At 37.8% G+C, this 23,388-nt stretch overlaps 3 protein-coding genes across 3 annotated transcripts; 1 reads left to right on the forward strand and 2 right to left on the reverse strand.

Annotated features, from left to right (window-relative positions):
* Window positions 1-770: 770 nt before the first annotated feature.
* LOC129369671 (cell surface A33 antigen-like) lies at window positions 771-6,216 on the reverse strand. The gene is made up of 7 exons (XM_055045232.1): window positions 6,007-6,216; window positions 4,779-4,924; window positions 4,491-4,707; window positions 4,148-4,312; window positions 3,359-3,475; window positions 3,135-3,267; window positions 771-2,297 (listed from the first exon to the last, which is right to left on the reverse strand). The coding sequence occupies exons 1-7, from the start codon at window positions 6,044-6,046 to the stop codon at window positions 1,868-1,870; spliced, it is 1,248 nt and encodes a 415-aa protein (XP_054901207.1). The 5' UTR covers window positions 6,047-6,216; the 3' UTR covers window positions 771-1,867.
* A 2,355-nt stretch (window positions 6,217-8,571) lies between these two features.
* LOC129369569 (cell surface A33 antigen-like) lies at window positions 8,572-14,223 on the reverse strand. Its single transcript, XM_055045072.1, has 6 exons — window positions 14,135-14,223; window positions 11,854-11,999; window positions 11,566-11,782; window positions 11,215-11,379; window positions 10,237-10,353; window positions 8,572-10,145 (listed from the first exon to the last, which is right to left on the reverse strand). Exons 1-6 carry the CDS (start codon window positions 14,175-14,177, stop codon window positions 10,006-10,008), a joined length of 828 nt encoding a protein of 275 aa, XP_054901047.1. The 5' UTR covers window positions 14,178-14,223; the 3' UTR covers window positions 8,572-10,005.
* A 4,749-nt stretch (window positions 14,224-18,972) lies between these two features.
* On the forward strand, window positions 18,973-23,231 carry grpr (gastrin-releasing peptide receptor). The gene is made up of 4 exons (XM_055045119.1): window positions 18,973-19,283; window positions 21,572-21,923; window positions 22,062-22,175; window positions 22,950-23,231. Exons 1-4 carry the CDS (start codon window positions 18,973-18,975, stop codon window positions 23,229-23,231), a joined length of 1,059 nt encoding a protein of 352 aa, XP_054901094.1.
* Window positions 23,232-23,388: the final 157 nt, after the last annotated feature.

Below are 23,388 nucleotides of genomic sequence, written 5' to 3' on the forward strand. Positions count from 1 at the left end.
GGTTTAAAAAGTAGCTAATCATTTGTAATGGAAAATAATAAGTACTCGTGTAGCTATAGGCTTTAAATACATAGATTAAATTGTGGGATTTCAAAGTTTTCCTTCACGTAGGTTGTTCAGGACTCGCCTGCAGCATACTTTCCCTTTCTGATCTGAATCAGAACTTTAATTTGAAGATAGCACATTCCGCAGATTGAGCAAAAATACTCGTGTTAAAAAAACAAACAAAAAAAAAATATTTTATTTTGAAATAATGAAAAATCTTTTTTCCTCAGTGAAGAAGAGGCATCTTGGTGCAGCAGGTTGTGAGGCGTCAGGACGCTCCCCCACTGGGTTCGCAAACAAAAGATGTTGGAAAGAAGAGATGTGAAAATGCCTAGATTGAACCCTGACAACGTGGGTAAAGAACCAAATCACTTAATGCACTATATAGAAGTTAGACGTGTGTAGAAAAGTATGAAAAATGAACTTGAAATAGGATAATAATTTATGCTGCATTAGTTAATATCTGGAAAAATAAACGCAACCCATTTTGCACTTTGCAGATTTGCTCTCTGTCGCCATTTAGTGTCAGGATTTTAAAATGTCCTGTTTATCTTGTGGAACAAACAAACTTGGCTTTTTCAAGAGAAATATTTAATGAATATGAACAGCAGGACCAACCTCTATTTGCACATGAAACTATTTTTGTAGACTGAGTTTTATTTGTAATCCAGGTCCTCTATAACAGAAAGAAAACAGGATGAGCATTATTAGACCAACAACCAGCATAGAAAAAAGCTCCATTTTAATAATATTGTAGTTAAAAAAAAAAAATAGAAAATTGCTACATTTATATGCAGTGATACACTATTAGCCTTTTGCAAAATAAACCAAGTAAGCATAAAAAAAGCACCAAGATAAAAGACTTAATCTCTGCCGATGAGGTAGTGTTTTAAATAACTACAGCTTTCATACCCAGCAGACGCAGATGTTTAAAGGCGCTTATTCAAAAAGAAAAACACATTAAAATACCAACTAATCTAATTGCATTGATCACCTTCCACGCATTTGGCAGCATTTTGTAACAGCCTTTGTATTTGTACAAAACCAAATCTCTGACTGGAATGTGATCCAACAAAAACAACTTAACATGTAACTGAATGTAAAAACTGAAGCAGTATTTATAAAAATCAAACGCATTATGTACATATTTCTCAGAAAGAACAAGGTAAGCATCAAAGCATATTTACATTTTGATTTCTAAGGAGGATAATTTTTCAAAGTATGTGATATTTGACATACAATCATGTGAAGACTTCCACTTACTATAATTAGCTCAACACATATGAGGAAGTCGTTTGGCACTTTAAATAATATGCAGCAATCCTAAAAATATATATTTTGTGTGGTGGTTATGTGAAATGTTGCCCACCTCCTAATGTGTTTATTATCTGGATTTGGAATGCAGCTGTAATTAATTTTTGGTTGCAGTTAAAGGGGCAGTATTATGAATTTTCCAGGTACATAGTGTCTTTTATAGCACAATGTTTCATCAGCATTGCACTGACTAGTAACTTGTACAGTGGGCTCAGCAATCATCTCAAAACAGATTGGAAAACACTTCGTTCGTAAGTTGCAACAAGATTTTCTGGTCTATTTTCTTTTCTTGTACGATAATTGATAACTGAACAATCAAGAGTCTATATCATGTTTTAAAATCTCAGGAAAAATTCCAATGGGGAATAATTTGTGCATTAGGTTAAAAAATATATATATAAAACTGTTAAACAAATCTGTGATTTAACACAAATTATCTAGTCATTACCCTAGTCGTGAGAAGCTAGACCCTAGTCCAGCTTCTCTAAGGTTTGTCGCGGTAATCGTCTTAGCGGGGGTCTCTGCGATCATAGCTGCGTCGCTCATCATCATAGCGGCGGTCATCATCATAGCGTTCATTGCGGTCACTGGGTTTGCTGCGTCGGTCATCGTAGTCGCTGCGTCGGTCATCGTAGTCACTGCGTCGGTCATCGTAGTCCCTGCGTCGGTCATCGTAGTCGCTGCGTCGGTCATTGTAGTCGCTGCGTCGGTCATCGTAGTCGCTGCGTCGGTCATTGTAGTCGCTGCGTCGGTCATCGTAGTCTCTACGGCGGTCATCATAGTCGCTTCGGCGGTCATCATAGTCGCTTCGGCCGTCATAGTTGCGTTCACTCCTCTCCTCGTAGTTGTCACGTGGATTAACTGCTTTGTTCACACTGGAATCATCATGTTTGCTCTTCTCTCCTTCACCATTTCGAACAGACTCTTCGTCACCAACTCTGCAAATTAGACAACAAACAAACGCTGAGTTAAAGCTTCGCAGATGGAGAAGAAACAAAGGTAGGCGCCCAAATAATTAATCAAACTTGCTAGTTCTTATTGGGATTGTGTAATAAAGAAATTTGTCACGGGAGAATTTTAGGTAATCAGTACGCTCCAGTATGAAGACCTGAGCGTCCACGGAGAGTACACGCGGAGTCCGTGCGGTTCAGGGAATGCCCAAATGTGTGGGCGCCTTTTAGCTTACCAGAAATTGTGTGCAATGTAAAAAAACTATCCCTCACTGCTAAGAGACATGCTGAGCTGCCCTAGATGGCTGCTAACGTTAATTCAATATTTGGAAGTGTGACCAACATGAACTGAATAGCTTTGTTCACTTCCTCCACTGCCATTTCCAAACTAAACCCATACTACTATTCTAAAACAGAATGGAAAATTGACCTTATTGTCCAGAACTACTTCTTCTGCTTACTGATTGGTCTGATTGATATTCTACCAGAGAAATCAACTTCAGTGGCAGAAAGACCGGAGAGCTGAAGGGAGATGAGAATCAGGCGGAATAGCATAGGAAAACAGTTGCCAGGCAAATTAAAAACTACATTTGTTTTAATATTCTAAAAAAAAAAAATTGCCACAGTTAATTCCTATTAATCAAAATTACAAGTACAAATATTTCCTGTTGAAATATCTCTTGAGTTACAACCTGATTAGCCTTAGTCAGGGACAGTAGAGAATCTTGTCCATCAGCTTAGATTTGCATTGCTTTCTAACTAGCATGTTTCGTTTACAGTTAGAGCATGGAAGAAATGATAATAATAATTAAAAAAAAACATTACGGTGCCATGGCATAATTCTCCTTGTCTTCGTTCTTCTTTCGGCAACAACAGCAATAGATGATAATGATCAGTAAGACCAAACCTATGGCGACTGCTCCAATGATTGCTGCAGTTGAACCGATGTTCATGGATGCTGCATAAATCAAAGAAGATGAGTTGAGACAACAATGAATAGCAGAATTAATTGTTTTGATGATCAGCTCTGTTAGAAGGTCATATATTACGTGGCAAGACTGAGACTGTGAGGTTGCAGGAAGCTGAGCGAATCTTGTTTTGTGAGATGCAGATGTAAAATCCTGAGGTCTCTTTGGTGATGTTGTACAGAGACAGGATGCCTCCCTCTGAAAGACAATCACAAACAAAACAAATAATGATGTATACCAAAGTCATTACTTATATGTAAGGCTGCACAACATCTCAGAAACATGCAGTATTATTTCTAAAAATCTGGGATCACAACATCTGTTGCAATCAACATTCAATAGTGTAATAAACCAATAGTGCATTGATGCAGAGGACTGTAATGGTTTCTTATCACTATGAGAGTTGCAAGCAGATACCTAATTAAAAAATTAACCACGCATCAACCTCATTTTATTGCACTGCTGCATATCAAAGTACTAACTCATAATTAAATTTCATTGTGAGCAGAGTTAAACAGTTGTCATTATATATAATTGCAAACTGTTTGCATTTTTCATCCATATTTTACTTTCATGAACTAAAATGCAAAGTTTTCAACACAGTATGTAATTTTGGATCACTGCATGTTGCTGCAAACTGAAATCTCTCAGGATGACTAAATTTGAACTTTAATTGATTTCATCCTGGTTATCCAAATTCACACTGAATTGTCTGTCAGTTGATAATTTCACGAGAAAAAAAAATACTATTGGCGAACGTTAAACATCAAGACAGTTTTGTCTTGTTTCTTTTTTTTAATCAGGTCCACAATTGTTTGTAGAGGTCTACTCTTTGTATTTTAGTAGCTTCAGTCGATCTGATATACTTACTATCAGTGGTTCTGGGTTCATGAGCACGAGGATTGTTTAGGACATCATAACTGTTCCACTTGTAAGTTGGAGGAGGAGACCCTTCCTCAGAAACACAGGTGAGGTTGATGTTTTGGCCGTACGATGCTGTACCCTGAATCTTGCAGATGGGTTTAGATGGAGCCACTTGAAAAAATTAAAGACATAAAGAGAGTGGTTTTATTTGTCTTTGAGAAATATTTTTTAAAGACAATAAAAAAACTAAATTCCCATGCATAGCACACTGAGACTATTAAAAAAAATAATAATAAAAATAAAAACAAGTGCAGTTACACTATCTCCCAGAATGCATATTAAGCCTTACCTAGAACAGTCAATGTTGCTGTGTCAGAAATTTTGCCTTGTTTGTCCCTGGGGATCTGGACAAGACACTGGTATTTGTTGTTGTCTGAAATTGTGACAGAGTTAATCTTAAGGTCAGCTTTCCCAGATCCACCGTTAATATTTGCATCCACAGACACCCGATCCTCTATGTTAATGTCTGTGTCTCCAGAGGGATGATAGTGGGTGAGAATCACAACCTGTTAAGAATCACAGCGTTAGAGAAATATGTTGATTGATTCAAATGAAACACAGACATAGAGATACTTACATCACCAGCAAACCATGTGATCGTGACCTGTGATGGATTTGATATAACGCTTGTAAATGTGCAGGGTAGTGTGATGTTGTCTCCTCTGGCAAACTCATACTGATCCTTTGGGATGTCAACCTGGAGGGCAGCAGCAGCTGACCACACTGTGATAAATTAAAAAGATGGTCATTTCCATTATCATGTGATTACCTGTTGTTGAATAAACAGCAATAATGCTAAACACTGTAGCTCCTCACAAGGACTCAGCAGTGCTTCTGAGTTCACAAAAATACCAACTCACAATTTTAATCAACCATTTATTTTTTGAGTTTATTTGCTTTAAAGTATTTAACATTAAAAAATTAGAAACAAGGCACATGGCAGTGACTCGACCATTAGTGCAGAGGCCTTAGTCCTTGGTGCTGTTGTCACAGGTTCGAGTCCCTACCCCAGGCGCCATCTGTCTGTCTACCCGCCTTCCTGTTTGTCAAATGTCAAATAAAGCCCTTTAGAACCAACTCTCTTTAAAAGTAGGAACAAGTGCATCATGAGAGCGTGTAAAGGACCACTTTTCCAAAATGATCGACAAAAAGGCTCATTTAAAAAGAAAATTATTCAAATTTCAAAATACTTCATATGTGGGATAAAGGAGAAAAAAATGGATGGATGGAAATACTTCATTGATCTCATAGTGAAATTAAAAAAAAAAATACAATAATGCCAAAAGTATTTGTTAAATCGTTTAACAAAATGGTTTTTGGATATTTTATTATTAAAGTTTTTATTATTTTTTCAGAACACAAATACAAATATTCAACCCTTCCCAATCCCACCCCATAACCCTACATTGAGAACGTAAGAGGCAAACAAAACAAACAAACAAACAAACAAACAAAAAAGGCATCCAGGTCTGATATTAACCATGGCTGTTAAAGTAAAATCTTGTATATTTTAAACAAGGCCAAAGGTTTTGAATGTCTGCTGGGCCTTGCGTTTGAAAATGGACAGCGTTGATTCTTAGAGCTGCTGCTTGACACAATGTTTTTCATAAAACTGTTAAGGGAAAAATAATTTAAGTTAAAAAAACAAAAAAACAAAAAAAAAAAAGAAAAAACAGAACCGCTTAATTAGAGAACGGGTTCTATGGTCTCTCTTTTTTTTCAGAAAGTTGATCCTGGAGGCGCGCAAACAGGTGTGGTCGTTAGATAACAAGGAAACAGGCAAAGACCCATTTACAAATACTCACCCACACAAAGCAGGACCAGTGTAGAAGTTCTCCTCTCCATGGCAAAGGTGGTAAGTTAATTAAAACAAACTCACAGCGCAATTTTTTTTTGTCAATAAAATAAGAAAAGCGGGTAGCCGAGCGTCCAGGTGTTCATTTACATCGAAACCTGAAGACTGCCGACGGTGATGAGCCCGATGGGTGCGTCTGCTGCCCGATTTGACTGACGGCTGTCTCGGCCAATCAGCGCACAGCCTGCTCTGCAGGTGACTCGTTTTGTCCCGCACACCGCGCAGGTTCCTGCCTGTCCTGACATACAGCAGCACAGCCAGTCCTCGTTAAAGACGTCTCGTTTCCACGAACTGGTTGAAAGCAGAACATGCTATTCTGTTTCACGTTCCTCTCTCTCACTCAGCTGGTGAAGATGTTCAACTTTGCTCGCCATAATTTTAACAGAAATGTGTTTGGTTTCTTCCCTCATCTCGCAAGAATCACCTTAATGATGTTGTAAGACAGACACATACCAGGAGCCTCGCAGGACTGATTAGCTGGCGGTAATTTGCTCTCGTTGCTAATGTGTGCGGCTGCGTAACAGAAGAGGGGTTTTTTTACGGTCAGACTGGTTTGGCAGGTATTACACAAAATGACTCAGACGTGCCAGAACAGACACAGCAAAACAGGAAGGAAGAATTCAAAAAGAATGCAACCTCTGGTTTTGATCTCTGTGAAGAATATATCTAAATATTACACACAGTTACCATAGCCTGGATGTGGCAGGGACCCGTGGTGCTATAGGCTACGTGTGATGAGTTCAATTTTTTTCTTTTTCTTTTTTGAACGAAAAAGACTCAAATCATTTGACAGTGTTTGCCTGAAGGCTTTAGTATATTCATTGCCTGTAAACAACTGCATGTTGATTTGATTTTACGTAATAATTTTATTAATTTCCACAGCCTGTCTGATGAACTTTAGTCAGCGTCAAAGCTTAAGGGAAATTAGGACTGTGGCGAGTACTGCACCGCCCCCTGGTGGAGCTAAATAGACGTGCAGTTAAAATGTCTGAACAACATGAAAGATATTTAAGTATTTTTTTTTTTTTGCCAAAAGCTGTCTGACTTTACGAATCAATTAATGATGAAACATTTATTTAGTTTTTTTTTTTGTTTGTTTGCTTCAAAATTTAGGCTTTAGTGTAAAATAAAATACCTACTGCCCAGCTATGAATGAATATTGAAATTCTATATGCTGTGGGGAAAGTGCATTTCCCCACATTTTTTGCATTTTATTTAATATAAAATCAGTATCTGTTTAATAAACAACAACAAAAATAGTACTTCATATTTGGTGCAAAAACCTTTGTTTACTATTTTTTTCTATATTTTCCAAATTGTTTCCTATAAGATCTTGACCAGGTTGGAATTTTGGTCCACTACTATTTATATGCCATGGTATAAATTTGACTTTCTGAAATGAGTGACAAAGTATATTGAACTTTTCCAAAGGGTTCTAATTATTCTAGAAGTTATTGTGTCTGTCCCTTTATTTCACAGCCAATAGTTGTGAAGGGAAGAGTGCATGAAATCCCCCTTTTCTACACAAAACAGGTCAAATTTAAGGTTTGCCATCTCTAAAAAGCTAATTTATTACAATTTAATATAATTACAATCCGCTTAGACTCATTACAATCAATGGTGTCAAATTATCATGCACTTCATAAAAGGTTTTCATATTATCTGACTAACAACTTGAGTACTTCTTTGTCTGTTTAGCTTTAGCATTAACTTTGGTCCTCTAGTCCAGCAGAGCCTGTTTGTGCTAGTTTTGTACATGATCTCTGTGGCTTCTGTAAATACATGAAATGAGCATGTTTTGATTGATGTGCTCATGTGACTGGCATCTGGTCCTGAGCAGAAAGCCGCAGAGGACAACCACATATAGATGAAAACTGAAACAGCAGATGACTGAAAGCAGAAATGCAACAATTCAAAAATAAATCCTATGTTTTGGAACTGCATGTGAATAGCAGTACTTAAGGTTTGTTTCTTGTGTTCAGATGATAGGTGAGCATGAAAAGTGAAAGAAAATAAGTGGAACTGGCAGAACGTAAAAAAACTGATCACGTTAATCATTATCATAGCTTTTTGTGGTTTGCTTATTCATAATGTTTTTGCAGCTGTGCAAATTCTGTTTTTGTGCAATAATGTGGCACTTCTCAGAAACAACTTCCTGTTACTTTGAGTTATGTTTCTGTTCTGTCTGTGCTAGTTTCTGTCAACGTAAGATTGCACTGCATCATTACTTTATCATCTAACGCCACTGTAATCCCACACTGGACATCTAAACTCATTTTAATGTCTTGTTTATAGTTTCTCATGACGTTTTCTATGTCATTCAAGGATGAAAATACTGGAATAGTAGACATGACAACACAGCTGGTGCAAAATTTCTTTCCAAACTTGCCAAAACAGAAACAGTCGACAAATCACAAAGTTGCCTATATGTAGTAATGTAAGCAATGATTTATTTTTGCAAGCACTTAACAGGATAAATTGGTCAACACAGTTTAAAAAAATGAGAGAATTTGATTTAATTATTTTATTTTTAATTTGCTCAATTCACTTCACTCAGAAAGATCAAATTTATAACAACTCATACAGCTCCTTACAGGACTAGAAAGTCTTATTTATATCCAGAAATCTACCATCAAATCAGTATGGTACATTGACTTGATCTACGTACAGATTCATTGTCATACGTACATTCTAATTTTAATATAAATTTATGAAATTACACAGCTAAATTCAGGTTACAATGAGGGATTTAAATAAAGGAGAACAAACACAGAATCATTGGTCCAGAAAGACTTTCTATAGTCAAAAAAAAAAACAAAAAAAATTTATGGCAGTTTTTTCTTGACATTATTTTGTCATTCATAATGATGAATCCTTGAAAACATCCCAAAATGTTCAGAATTTTTAGATCAAAAAGTAAGATGGTATAAAAAAATTTATATAAAGAGCAATCGCAGTTGTAACAAATAGAAAGGGAGCAGAATGCAAAAGCTTTGCAATGATAATGACAAAAAGCTCATTTCTGAAAGAAGCTAAAAACAAACAAAAATATTTATTAGTATTATTTCCTTAATAATACCAATAAATGAACAACTGAACAATAACTAAACTTGTCTGATTTTAACCTGAATGAAATGAACTGCTGACCAGTGAAGGTTGCCGAATAAACAATAAAAGAAATGTATATTTCTGGTTATTTGCCATATTTAGATTCCAATTATACAATAACTTAAGGTAATATGTGGACACTAGGATTCAATCAATTGAAATATGTTTAGATTAACTATGCATACTGATAAAGAAGGTTTCCGGTGGTCTGGAACTGAGCAAGAAATATGTGGTGTTTGTTGGCTGATGTGCCATTTATGTTTTCATGTGAACTCTGCACACTAAGGGTAACTCCCCAACAGCTCATAAGTAAATAAAGTGAATTTACCAAAGCATGTTTTCCGGACAAAATCTTAACAAAGAGCAGTACAGAAAACATGCATAAATTCTCAAGGGTTCTGCTGACTGCTTCTTGTGTCAAGAAAATAAAAGTAGATTTGACTGAGGAGAATTTACAGAATTCTTTTAATCCATTCCTTTCCTACATCTCAGACCATTCAGATTGTTAAAGCCATGAACAGCAACTATAATAAATAACTGCTTTAGGGTGCGGAGAAGAGTTGGACAAATATATGATCATATATTGGTAATCAATATCTGATCACTGGGAGAAACCAATGTATGCTTGTTTACATTTTACCAGAGCCCCATAACACCAATTGAGACACAAGAAATCCCCAAGTCAAGAGAGAATGCAAATTTGATATTACAAATACCAGAAATATTTAAAAATTCTGTTGTATGAATGCAAAATCTAATTCATGGATCTGTTAACCTGAGTTCTGTGAGAGTTTAAATGTCTTGTGTCATGTTTAGAGCTAAAGGGTTAGAAAAAATGCATTTATTGTGGTGCCATGGCATAATCCTCCTTGTCTTCATCCTTCTTTCGGCAGCAAAAGCAAGAGAGAATAACGATCAGTAAAATCAAAGCTGTGATGACTCCTCCAATGATTCCTGCAGTTGAACCGATGTTTGTGGACTCTACATAAATCAGAGAAGATGAGTTGAGACAACAATGAATAGCAGAATTAATTGTTTTGATGATCAGCTCTGTTAGAAGGTCATATATTACGTGGCAAGACTGAGATTGTGAGGTTGCAGGAAGCTGAGTGAATCTTGTTTTGTGAGACGCAGATGTAAAATCCTGAGGTCTCTTTGGTGATGTTGTACAGAGACAGGATGCCTCCCTCTGAAAGACAATCACAAACAAAACAAATAATGATGTATACCGAAGTTATTACTTATATGTAAGGCTGCACTACATCACAGAAACATGCAGTATTATTTCTAAAATTCTGGAATGACGACATCTGTTGCAATCAACATTCAATAGTGTAATAAACCAATAGTGCATTGATGCAGAAGAGTGTAATGGTTCCTTATCTGTGTCATTTATTCTAAAATTTGTACAAGCAGCTGCTGCTCTGTAAGCGGATAACTAGTTAAAACTATAACCAAGAGACAATCTCATTTTATTGCACTACTGGATTTCAAAGTACTAACTCATGAGTAAAAATCATTATGAACAATGTTGAAAAGTTGTCATAACAAATAGTTGCCAACTGATTGCATTTTTTTCTCCATGTTTTACTTTCATTAATTAAAATACAAACAATTTGCTGAATAGTATGTCTTTTTGGATCACAGCGTTCCTACAAAATGCTGAGTTCGCAGCCAAAATGTTCTAGGAAATCCATGTTCTGCTTCTTTGACGGTCTGTGGTTAGAAGGCCTCAGTGTCCTAATTTTTAGCTCATTCAGATTCAAGTTAGCACTCTGGATGTGCCACTTAAAACTTTAAGTTCGACTGGTTTCACTTTGTCCAAATTCACACTGAATTGTCAGTTGATAATTTCACAAGAAAAAAAAACTTTTGACAAAAGTTAAAGATCAAAATCGTTTTGGGAGAATGTCTTGTTTCTTTCACTGAAATGAGAAAGTCTTGTAGAAATTGCCCTGCATAACTCAGATGTGAACTGCATTGCTCAACTCCACAATGGTTTACTCTCCTTTGTAAGGCTTAGTAGCTTCAGTCGATCTGATATACTTACTATCAGTGGTTCTGGGTTCATGAGCACGAGGATTGTTTAGGACATCATAACTGTTCCACTTGTAAGTTGGAGGAGGAGACCCTTCCTCAGAAACACAGGTGAGGTTGATGTTTTGGCCGCACGATGCTGTACCCTGAATCTTGCAGATAGGTTTAGATGGAGCCACTTGAAAAATTAAAAGGATAAAGAGAGTGATTTTGTCTTTGAGAAATCATTTTTAAAGAATATAGAAAACATTTCCTGTGCATAGTACATTGGAATTAAAAATAAAATAAATAAAAACACTGTTACTTACAATCAGATTAAACAAGTGCAGTTACACTATCTCCCAGAATGCATATTAAGCCTTACCTAGAACAGTCAATGTTGCTGTGTCAGAAATTTTGCCTTGTTTGTCCCTGGGGACCTGGACAATACACTGGTATTTGTTGTTGTCTGAAATTGTGACAGAGTTAATCTTAAGGTCAGCTTTCCCAGATCCACCGTTAATATTTACATCCGCAGACATCCGATTCTCAAATGTAATGTCTGTGTCTCCAGAGGGATGATAGTGGGTGAGAATCGGAACCTGTTGAGAATCACAGCGTTAGAGAAATATGTTGATTGATTCAAATGAAACACAGACATAGAGATACTTACATCACCAGCAAACCATGTGATCGTGATCTGTGATGGATTGGGTATAACGCTTTTAAATGTGCAGGGTAGTGTGATGTTGTCTCCTCTGGCAAACTCATACTGATCCTTTGGGATGTCAACCTCGATGGCAGCAGCAGCTGACCACACTGTGATAAATTAAAAAGATGGTCATTTCCATGATCATGTGATTATGTGTTGTTGAATCGGAAGAAAGCAACATTTGAATTTTATGCTAAAACTACAATTCACAAAGACACCTCATCCTAACTGAGTTATTATTTTTTTTGTAAAAAGGGAACAAGGACACTATAGGATTTTGCAGTGAACCACACAAGTCAAGTTACTGACAAAAATGAAAAAAAGAATCAACAGTTCATGATCAAACTGTTTTGTAACCTCTTCTTTCAGTCTTCTACATCATGTTCCAAATGATTATGCAAGTGATATTTTCTCAGATTTTCTTAAACGGTCACTGCAAATGATGGTCAGTATAATTTTTAAGTCATTAACTATTACAATATAAATCAAATTTTACTGAACAAAGCTCCCCATGAAAACAGTATTTTTTTGCGGGGGAGTATTATTTCTTTAATAATACAAATAAATAAATAACTGAACAACTAAACTTGTTGATTTTAATCTGAATAAAATGAATTTTTTATTTTCAATAATAAAAACTCAAAATGCACTGTTCCAAATTATTATGCACAGCAGATTTTCTAAACATTTTATGGGTCATGAAGAACTGCAATCGGTCATTGTTTGAACGTGCAGCATTAAATGGTCTCATGTACTAAAATCCAAAGCTATTTCAGAAGCATCTTAACAGACAGAGTTACATGTTAACATAGGATCTTCTTTGGTGTCACCTGCACAATTCTTGCATCCATTGAACTTGTGAGTTTGTGGAAAGTTTCTGCTTGAATTTCTTTGCAAGATGTCAGAAAACTTTCCCACAGCTGCTGTTGGATATGAACTGCATCTCACCTTCACATCTTCTGCTTGAGGAAACTCCAAAGGTTCTCAAAAGGTTTGAGGTCAGAGGAGGATGGTGACCTCACCATGAGTTTCTCCCCTTTTATGCCCCCAGCAGCCAATGACACAGTGGTATTCCTTGCAGCATGAGATGGTGCATCGTCATGCATGGAGATGATTTTGCTACTGAAGGTTCGGCTCTTCTTTTTGAACCATGACAGAAAGTGATCAGTCAGAAAATCCATATACTTTGCTGAGGTCATTTTCACAACTTCAGAGTCGCTGAAGGTGTGATTTTCTCCCTATGGTTTTGGCCCAAATCATGATTCCACCACCTCCTTGCTGACATCACAGCCGTGTTGGAACGTGGTGGCCATCCACCACCAATCTACTACTGCGTCCATCTGGACCATCCAGGGCTGCTCAGCAGTCATCAGTGAACAAGTCTGTTTGAAAATTAATCTTCATGCACGGCTGGGCCGACTGCATAGTGAATAGTCAGTTCATGCACCGCAAGCCTCTGGAGGATCCTTGAGGTTCCAGAGGCACCAGGAGCTACAAATAACTGTTTGCTGCTTTGTAAGGGCATTTTAACAGCTGCTCTGTTAATCCCATGAACTTGTCTAACAGAAACCTTCCTCATTATCCCTTTATCTGTTCAAACCCATCTTTGTTCTGAATCATAAATGTCTTCACAGTTCAGTTTTGGTTAAATATCTCATGTTTTCATACCTTGCCATACAGCACTACACTTTCTGAAGATTTTCGTCAGCAAATAGATCCTTTCTCTTTGCCATACTGCTTGAAACCTGTGGCCTGCTTAATAATGTGGAACATCCTTCTAAAGTAGATTTCCTTTAATTGATTTCACCAGACAAACTATTCAACCAGCTCTCTGAAATTAATCATAGTGACTCAAAGAGCCCTGACACATAATACCATCTATAAATTTAATAGCACAACAAAATATTTTATTTTTATGACACTTAAATACAATTTGCATAATACTTTGGAACACGGTGTAGTAAGGGGCCAATAGTGAGCCTCTTTCAAAGCGCATTAAAATGTTTGTGGTTTGCATTACTGTTTGAAAATGACATGGCAGATGTATTTGCTCGACGATTTATCAAAAGTTCCACATATTCCTGTCAACAGCCTTCACAATCTACAACAACTCTTTGAAGAATTAATGAGTTGCCACATTTAATTTCCCTTTGGGATTACTAAATAACTTTTGAATTTGAATTTGAGAGGATGACATAAAAATGTCATCCAAAAGCAACTTCTAATAAGAAAACCTACTTACCGAGACAAATCAGGGCTGAGACAAAAGTCTTGCTGTTCTCCATGGTGAAGTTTTATTTGCTCAGACTAATCTAAAGTGCTGTTGCTGTGTGCAAGCACTTGTTTTAGTGAGTGCAACTCGTAATCCGCTTTCGGTCTGTCAGAAAACCACAGCATAATTCATCATCCACTCAGCGGTCTTCTTCCTCTGCACAGCAACTTTAACTGTATTTTCTCTTTGCATAAACAACTCAAATTGAGGAACAGAAATAATTATAATAACAACGTTAATATGCTTAAACAATAAGCATATGAACTTCAGTGTTGGAAGAACTGAAACGAAAGTCTGAAACGAAAGTTTTATTGTTCAGTTCAAGTTTCACCTTTATCTGTTAATCCTCGTGAAAAGATTTTTGTTTTGATGATTATGCAAAATATAATGATGTGATGTTTTTATAAAACATGAAAAGCATATTATCAAACTATGGAGTTAATAAATTAGATGTACCAAAGCGTGTTTTTCTCTGAATTCACCTGCAAGCTTCCGTCACTTTGCTTCTCTTGGTCTCTGACCGACAGGGGGCGCCCTAATCTCCTATGTGTCTGTTCAGCACGCAGCATCGCTTCTGAGAAAATCTGAGGCTCTGCAAACGAATAACTTATAAAAGCAGTTGTTGGACCGTCGATGCAGCATATGTATGTTGCATAAAATGAATCCTCCATTTGTTTAAACTATACTGAAATCTACAATAAAGAGTCAAGATGCTGTCAATGGAGTTTGGCCCAGATGAGAAGGAGTCTATGCCATTATTATATGTTTATTTTTAAGTGATGTGGAGTTCTTCAGTGCATGTGTTGGAGCGCTGCCCTGCAAAAAAACCTGGATGAGCCTCCAGCTGGTCTGAATGTGTTTCCGGGTAAAACAGAAGCAGATACATAGTCCATGTCTGAACATTTGAGGCAACCGTATCTTCTGTCATAAGTGATAAAACAAGGAGAAATGATGAATACCCCCTCAGTCAGACAGCAGAACCCTCACTACATCAGGGTTCAGCAGCACATCCTTCTACCTTCACCGCCTCGCGCCGGCGACTCTGTGTGCCAGACAATACTGAGAGAGCTCTTCATGTAAAATCCATTTATCGTCTGGTCATAAACTCTCTTTCCCTTCTATCTGCAGTGCTTGAAGAGGTAATAGTCTGCTATAAAAGCATAGGTCTGTTGTTACATTGTCCTGCGTTTTGTTTGTTTCCCTCTGGTCTTTTGAACAGAAGTGCTGGAAGAAATCCAATGGAGGAAACGGTTGTCCTGCTGTTTATGATCAGCTCTTCACTTGTTTCATCACAAACAGGTGCAACCAGTCAAGTATTCGCAGCAGCCACTTTGTCACCTTGGGCTGCCGACTGCAGAGACTGAAGTGAAAGTTGAGGGGACTGAGGGACAACGTGTTGACCTTTCCCCCTCCCCCCCATGGTAAAGGCTAGACATTGATCAAACTCTCTAGTCTCCTCGTCGTTGTTTTTTCTTTCTTCTCTTTCAGTCAGATCCTCCCATTCCCAGCCTCACACCCCCCTTCACTTCATTGGATCTTATCTAAATGGTTTTGGGACGTTCTTGAGCGACGCAAACAAACACATCTTTAATGCACTCATGTAAGTGAACGGAGGGGAAAAAAACAAAAAAAACAGATGAACTTCTGCAACTTATTGCAACAACAAAGTATCTCTCTGCCCTCTAGTGGCTTTTTTAAAACCTTCACATATAGATGGCAGATAATACAAAAGGCCAGATGTTATTAGTAACACCTTATCAATAATAATAAGATGCATGAAGAGGAGGAAGGTAAGCCACTGTCTTTTCCCTCCTCATCTATTTTTTGTGGGATTCATGTATCAATTTCACCTCCTGTTAATCTCACAGATTTCCATGGAAAACAAAGTCATTCATTTTCTTTGAAACAAAATATTATTTTGAAATTTAGACTCAAGCATATTAAACAATTTGCTGAGAAGACCCTTAAACTTCTGAGAGTGTTTGGTTAAGAGTGAAGAAACACTCTTTACCTCTGAAGAAGCCTTTTGTTAGCAACACTTTCTGATACTTGTGTCGAGCCTCGCCCTTGTCTTCATTACATCAGCGGCACTTTTCTTGTAAGATAATGATGCTTACCTTGTTCACACCTCTACATTCATACAGGAAGTCAAATCCAGGGGTCTCATTTAGCATCATTGGCTCATCTTCTATATAAGCCTGTTTGTCTTTGTCCTGGACAGAAGCCTAATGAGGCGTAAAGCGCACCTTTTCACATGAATGCACAAGTAAAAGTCTGAGTGTCTTTATATAACATAGGGCAAGCTCTGTCAAACTTTCTTTGCAGATGCATGGTTCTTCTTGAAATAATGCAGCAAGTCAAGAGGAGAACAAGATGTTTTTTTTTTGTTCTTTTGTTTTCTGAACAAACTTATTACATAAACACAAAACGAAGCCAAAAAAGGAAAGATACCGTTTGTACTTTACTGGCAGCGATTTACACCATGCTTTTATTCCCTCTTTTAACTTAACAACTTAAGTTAGACAACTTAACAGAAGTTAAGTTGATCCATTTTTGTTCCTGTTTTCTTTTTTCTGTGGACTTTAAGTTGTGTCTTGTGTCCTGAATGTGAAAAAAATTAATAAAGATATGGTGAGATCCCTTTTAAGATTGCAGTTACGACAGAAGATTATTATCAATAATTTAAAAGTTTATTGAAAAATATTTAAGTCTTTTATATTTTCTCTCTCACTTTTTCTGTTTTACTTGGAAAACTATGAGATTTTTTTCTGACCTTGTTACTCTATTTTTCTTCACCCAACCAATAGAATGGCTGACAATCTAAATCTTCTGCTCCGCCCCCATCTCTTCTCTTTCTTTTACTTCTTCTCATGGCTTCTGGCTTCTTTACTACAGGTCGTACATTTTCTCTTTTTAACAAATGTATTGAGGAACAAAGTATTTACTGATCCAGCGCCGACTTTGTGGATTTCCGGTGCATAAACAAATCATCTCGTCCTCAAACATAACCTGCTCCCACGTAATTTGTCAATAATTGATTCTTTTGAGGACAACAAAAGGCAGCCTGAGTACGATCAGTGGTTCTTGATTCAGAAGTGGCACCTTGCACGGTAGAGGCTTTTATTTTTGAGCTCATCGGTCAGAGTTGTTGGCTGGGAAGATTTCATCCGATCACCAGCTGCCATTGTTCTCTTTAACTCCTGTTCTAATTTCCGTCACGTCGCCCGAATGTGTGAGCTCACTATAGATTCAACATGGCTTTATGTTCTTTATCAGGAGATGTGGTAAAGGTTAAATGAGCTGTTTTCATTTGTCTGATCGTGCTCAAAGCCTCGCAGCATCTTCGCTTGATATTTACATGGCATTTCAAGCTCGAAGACAGACTTTTTTTTTTTTTAATATCTTTGATTTTATTTGCGCTAAGCCGGAATCAGTTCATTAAGGTTGATGTATTATCGAAATAGAGGATTTTATTTTCTCCCTCTCTTCGGTTTAGAAGTGTAAAATTTCCCCACTGATTCGCCTCTGCTTAACAGAGAGAAGTTTCTGGCTCTCCTGGCTTTATCATCTCACCTGACTGAAAAAGCAAATGAAAAGTAAGGTGGGGTTGTCAAGCACTTATTACAAATGCAATTTTCTTCCAGCTCTCTGTAAACCATAGCAATAATCCAGGATTATAGACGTCCTTTCTCCAAGTGGCATTGCCGTCCTGCTGCTCTGAGTCATTGACGTGTTGTGTTTATGGCCAAGCATCTTCTACTACATCAATGTTTCGCTGCCAATGTAAAAAGGTGTTTCATGGATTACTTTTCTCTTTCGGTGCCTGCTACTGAAGGTTTAGAGGGCCTTTATTGTCTCTTACACCTGTGGAGAGCCAGTTCAGATGCAATGCTGTCTGGAGACCAGCTGAGCATTTGTCGGATGTGAGTTCGACTGTTTGGTCTTCAAAATCCCAGCATCTTCTATCACTTTAAGAAAGAACAAATGCTCTTTCTCTTTTCGTAATGTCTTAGACTCTTTCAGAAAATGCTGGTCAATGTTTCAAATGAGTACAGATGAAAGCAATACTGTGAAAAAGTGTCATAAAGTTTTAACATTTTTGCTGACAAAGTTCACAAGACCAAGTGGTATCCCTGCAATTCATTTAAAACATTTCACCACTTGAGGATTTTGTCACCGAGTTTTAGTTCATCTTGTTTAGAATTAACATGATACAAGCCATTTCACTTCCAAAATTGGAAAGACAAGAGAACATGACGTTCAAATAAGGCAGACGTGTCTTGATTTTCAAGTCAAGGAAAACTAAATTTACCCATATCAGATAACCAATGAAATAGTTTACAAGTTTTAATGTTAGCTTCTGCTGTTAAAAAAAATATAAAAATGAACATGTTTAAAGCCTGACTTGCACAGATGGATGGACATATGCAGTAAAACATTTGGGATTGGACGTCTGTTTTTGTCTGCTATCAATAACAGTGGGAGTTTGTGGCAACTGTGATGTGTGTTGTGTTGTGTGTTTCTTGTGCCATTGCCAAAGATAAATTTCCATTTTATGTAAGTTTAATGGACAATAAAGGAGTCTAAAGTCTAAAGTCTAAAACAGCAGAGTTCATTTGATTTCACAACAAATCCAAAGCATTCTGTCTCAATGATGTCGACCACCGTGCACCCACTTCATCACCTCATTTCCATGGACATGCCAGAGTCTTACGGGAACATATTTCTTGTGACTGCGAGAGGGATGGAGAGCGTCCACTCTCAGGCATCGCGCACAGCATCACTTGATCGCGCACCTCCCCGCGCGGATGATGTGGTTCGCCGGCGTGGCCATCGCCTCCGTCTACGGGGCCATCAGCGTCCTGGGACTCATCGGCAACATCACGCTGATCAAGACGTTCTGCTCGGCCAAATCCATCCGCAACGTCCCCAACCTGTTCATGTCGAGCCTGGCGCTGGGGGACGTGTTGCTGCTGGTGACGTGCGCTCCGGTGGACGCCAGCCGCTACCTTTCAGACGAGTGGCTGTTCGGGAGAGCGGGCTGTAAGGTCATCCCCTTCATCCAGCTCACCTCTGTCGGGGTGTCCGTGTTCACCCTCACGGCCCTCTCTGCGGACAGGTAAAGCCCTTGTTTCTCTTCATCCGCTGCCTGCGCAAACATCCAGTATGGATCAGCCGAGTGTTGTGATCAGCGCTTCAAAAGTCACTGTTTTGAGTTCACAAAAAAGTGTTTATTTATTTATTTTTTAGCTACTAAGTGATGCTGCTTAGCCACATTTCTTATATTTACTCCTAAACTAAAAGTTTAATGTCATCAAATAAATAAATAATAGGTCTATATGATTCAAAGGTGTTGGATAATTCTTTAAACATAAACATCCACGTAAATTAGACATTCTTTCCAGTTTTATTGTTGTAAAATAATATTTTTTTTTATTATTATTTTTTAAATCACCATTGTTTCTTTTACAGAGCATTTCATTCACTGAATTGTGTCTGAGCTTTTTCCTCCCTCTTCTGCCATTTGCCTTGAAAACTGATTAAGGTCCAACATTATGGAGGTCTCTCTAAACCTTCCAGTACTGTCAAAAATAAATGTCAGTACTGACAGGCCGATTAAATCTAGCCGATCAGCTTTACATTTAGCTTCATGTTTGATCCAGCAATGTCAGGGGAGGAGAAAAATTGTGTTTGACAGTGTTTCTTTGTGGTGGCACATATTACAAACAGTTAATAATCAGTCAAAAAAAAAAAAAAAAAAAAAAAAAAAAAAAAAAATAAATAGGTGTGCATTCAAACTTTGTTACAGAGATAGAAAACATGTCGCTTTACACGTTCATTTCCCTCTGGCCGATTATTTAACACGATATAACATAAAATATTTTCACCCTGAATGTGGATTTTATATATTTTCTTTCCCTTTTTGTTGTTTGCAAAAATGTTTACCACACTGAAATATTGGTGACATTCTACCTTTAATGGCAGATGAAATTAAGCTTCACAGTGCTTCCTTTTCTTTCACATTTTATTACTTTCCAGCCTTGACCCAAGGCACATGAAATCAATCCTTTCCTGAAAATTATCCACACGTAGCCCATCATGACAATGCAGAAAAAAGTTTTTGTGGCTTTTGCAAATTTATTACAAACATTTCAATGCTCAATGCTTTGTTGATCCATAAGACAACCTCCAGTCTTTTTTAATATAAAACTCTCCATCATCATCATATTTGAAATGGTTTCCTTAACAAATATCAAACAGGTTTACTGTGCTTATTTTTAGACAGATGTCATACAACGATTGTAAAAGTGTTTTGGCAATTCCCTCTGCAACACCGGCCATTCCCTGAAAATACTTGTTGCTCCTGCGTCTGTACGTCCCAGTGATGCTTTGTGAACAGCATCGCTGTTGATGTAGGTTTTTCCATGCTGGGGCTTATCACCTTTCTTCTGCCAAACTCACCACAAGTCATGCATTGAACTGGCCAAGGTGATTATGCAAATGCAGCACAAATACAGACACTCAGCTGTGTAAATGTCAGCTAATGAAGAAGTTGCACTCATGACATTGTCAGGACCTCGAATAGCCAGGAAACTCAAATTCAAAAATACTTTATTAATCCCAAAAGGGAAATTACCTACCATTCCTCTCATGTCAGTCAAACGGTATATCTGAACAAGTTTTCACTATTATGGCAGTCAGTATGCAATTTACTGTGGTAAATTCAAGTCTCTCTTTCAGGTTGCCTGGCACAGGCCACACTATTGTCCTGACATAAATGAAGAACGGTGGAGCCAGGGACTGATCGCTGAGCTATTGATTGTGTTGATTATCACGAAAGTGCTCCATTTTTACTCGCTGTATTACCTCATCCTTTGGCGGCTTAGAGGCATAAAAGCAACAATCTTCCACCCCACCTTGCAGCATACCCCACATAGAGAGAAAGAATGATGTTCCAGTGAAAAAGGTTTTTATGTTATGTGCCTCAGACAATAAATTCCAATTCTCTGGCTTAGAAAAAAAAACCCCACACACTTTTAGGTGCTTCAACGTGAATTACGAATTTAGTCAAAAATAGAGGTGTGAGTTCTTATACACATATACCTAGTAAGTGACGTACATTTTTCCTGCAATTTAAAGCACTTACCAAATGAAAAAGTGCCCATATGAAAGCTCAACCAAGCCTACTGACATCTGACACGTTTATAAATAGAAAGATTTATTGCCGTTGTACACAACTGGCTTTGCTGCAAGTACAACAAAATTACAGATGCTACATTCAAGAGCTAATTGATCCTGCTATTAAAAATAAAAGAATGAGAGAAGCGTTTTTACATGTTCCCATGGATTTCTCTGAAATCTCTTTAATTAACAATTAAAACTATTTGTTATGTGTCTTTTAATCAGGTACAGGGCCATTGTGAAGCCCCTTGATCTTCAAAAATCGACCGCCACAACCAGCATTGTCCTGCGAGCGGCATTCATCTGGGTCTTCTCCCTCATCTTGGCGATCCCCGAGGCTGTGTACTCGGACCTCCACACCTTCAACGTGACCTCGACAAATGAGAGCTTTGTTACTTGCGCCCCCTACCCCCACGCCGGGAAACTGCACCCTCAGATTCACTCCATGGCCTCCTTCCTCATTTTCTACGTCATCCCCCTGTTGGTGATAAGCATGTACTACACCTTCATCGCCCGCAGCCTTTTCAAGAGTGCGTCCAACCTCCCCATGGAGGGGAATGTCCATGCAAGAAGACAGGCGAGTGTTAAGTTGCATACCAGCTTTGATTGTAGTTTTCTTACAACAACTTGCTGAAAATGTCCATGTTCTCAAAGGAACACTATCCAATCTGCCTTTCTGACCATTATGCTCTTTTTGAAATGGTTCAATCAACAGGTGGAATCCAGAAAACGCTTGGCCAAGACAGTTCTTGTGTTCGTTGGTCTCTTTGCAGTGTGCTGGCTGCCGAGTCACGTCATCTACTTATATCGCTCCTATCACTATTCCCAGGTAGCCATGGAGAACATTGTCATTGCTTTTGGTCTAGCTAAAGTTTAGTTCAGTTATTTATATTTTTCACCTGACATGCTGCATGTATCACATAAAGTTCTCAAACAAAGTCAAAAAATAAAGACATAAAAAAATACACCTCCTGACAAGATAGTAATTTGAAGTCATTTTTAGCCAGATTTGGTTTAGATATCAATGTAATCTGAAAATGCACCAGTGAATACTGGTGTTGTGTACATACCGTATTTGTGGTATAAGAGTTTAGTTCAACTTTCCATTATAATCAGTCAGGATTGTTACTTAGAAGGTTGGTTTTTGCCTTGGATGGTTTTCCTTTGAGGATTTTCAGTTTGGGTTTCAATCTAACACTTTAGTTGTCTTTCTATGACTATAGTCCTGCTGTTCCAAAATGACAAACACAAGTAAATCATTTGTTTTTAAGGGGATATCATTCCTAACAGGAATAATTAAAATTAGCAATGCATTTTGACAAGCATAACATTTATTCTTCACAAATAAATAAATGTGTGAGCCGGTCATAATGTGCTACTCCTGAAACAATGCTGTTGAATTGCCTGCTTGGTTTGCTAAGCCTTTTTTCATGAACAAACAACAATAAAAAAAAAGCGTATTTAGTCTCAACATGTTTGACTGACATACGTATGAAACACTAACATGTAAAAGAAATCAAAAAAAAAAACTTAAGAAATGGACAAAATACTTTTTCCCACTGCTGCACATACGTATAATCCGTTTCTTCCTCTCCTCTGCCAGGTGGACACGTCTCTGGGTCACTTTGTGTTCAGCGTTGTTGCTCGGATTCTGGCCTTCACAAACTCCTGCATGAACCCGTTTGCCCTTTACCTGCTGAGCAAAACCTTCAAGAAGCAGTTCAACCAGCAGCTGTGCTGCTGCTGTCATTTCATGTTCAAACACTCCCCACAGAGCCCAACACATTACAACACACGCATGACTTCAGTCCACAGCACACGCCACTCTGTGGCAAGTCTTACAATGATCAATGGCAGGCAGCTCTGTGAGGAGGACTACGTGTAAAAGTGTTTGAGAGAGAGAGAGAGAGATGTGCATTTGTGATCTTTTTCTCCACATAAAAAGCTAAACGCATATAGAAAATCTATACTTTTAAAAACACCATAGAGAGTTCTGTGTTGATGTCTTTGTGTGAAATGTTCGGTGTAGACTTGCGATTGTG

Source organism: Poeciliopsis prolifica, unplaced genomic scaffold (genome assembly GCF_027474105.1).
Source record: "Poeciliopsis prolifica strain line A6 unplaced genomic scaffold, Auburn_PproV2 SCAFFOLD021, whole genome shotgun sequence".
Lineage (NCBI taxonomy): Eukaryota > Metazoa > Chordata > Actinopteri > Cyprinodontiformes > Poeciliidae > Poeciliopsis > Poeciliopsis prolifica.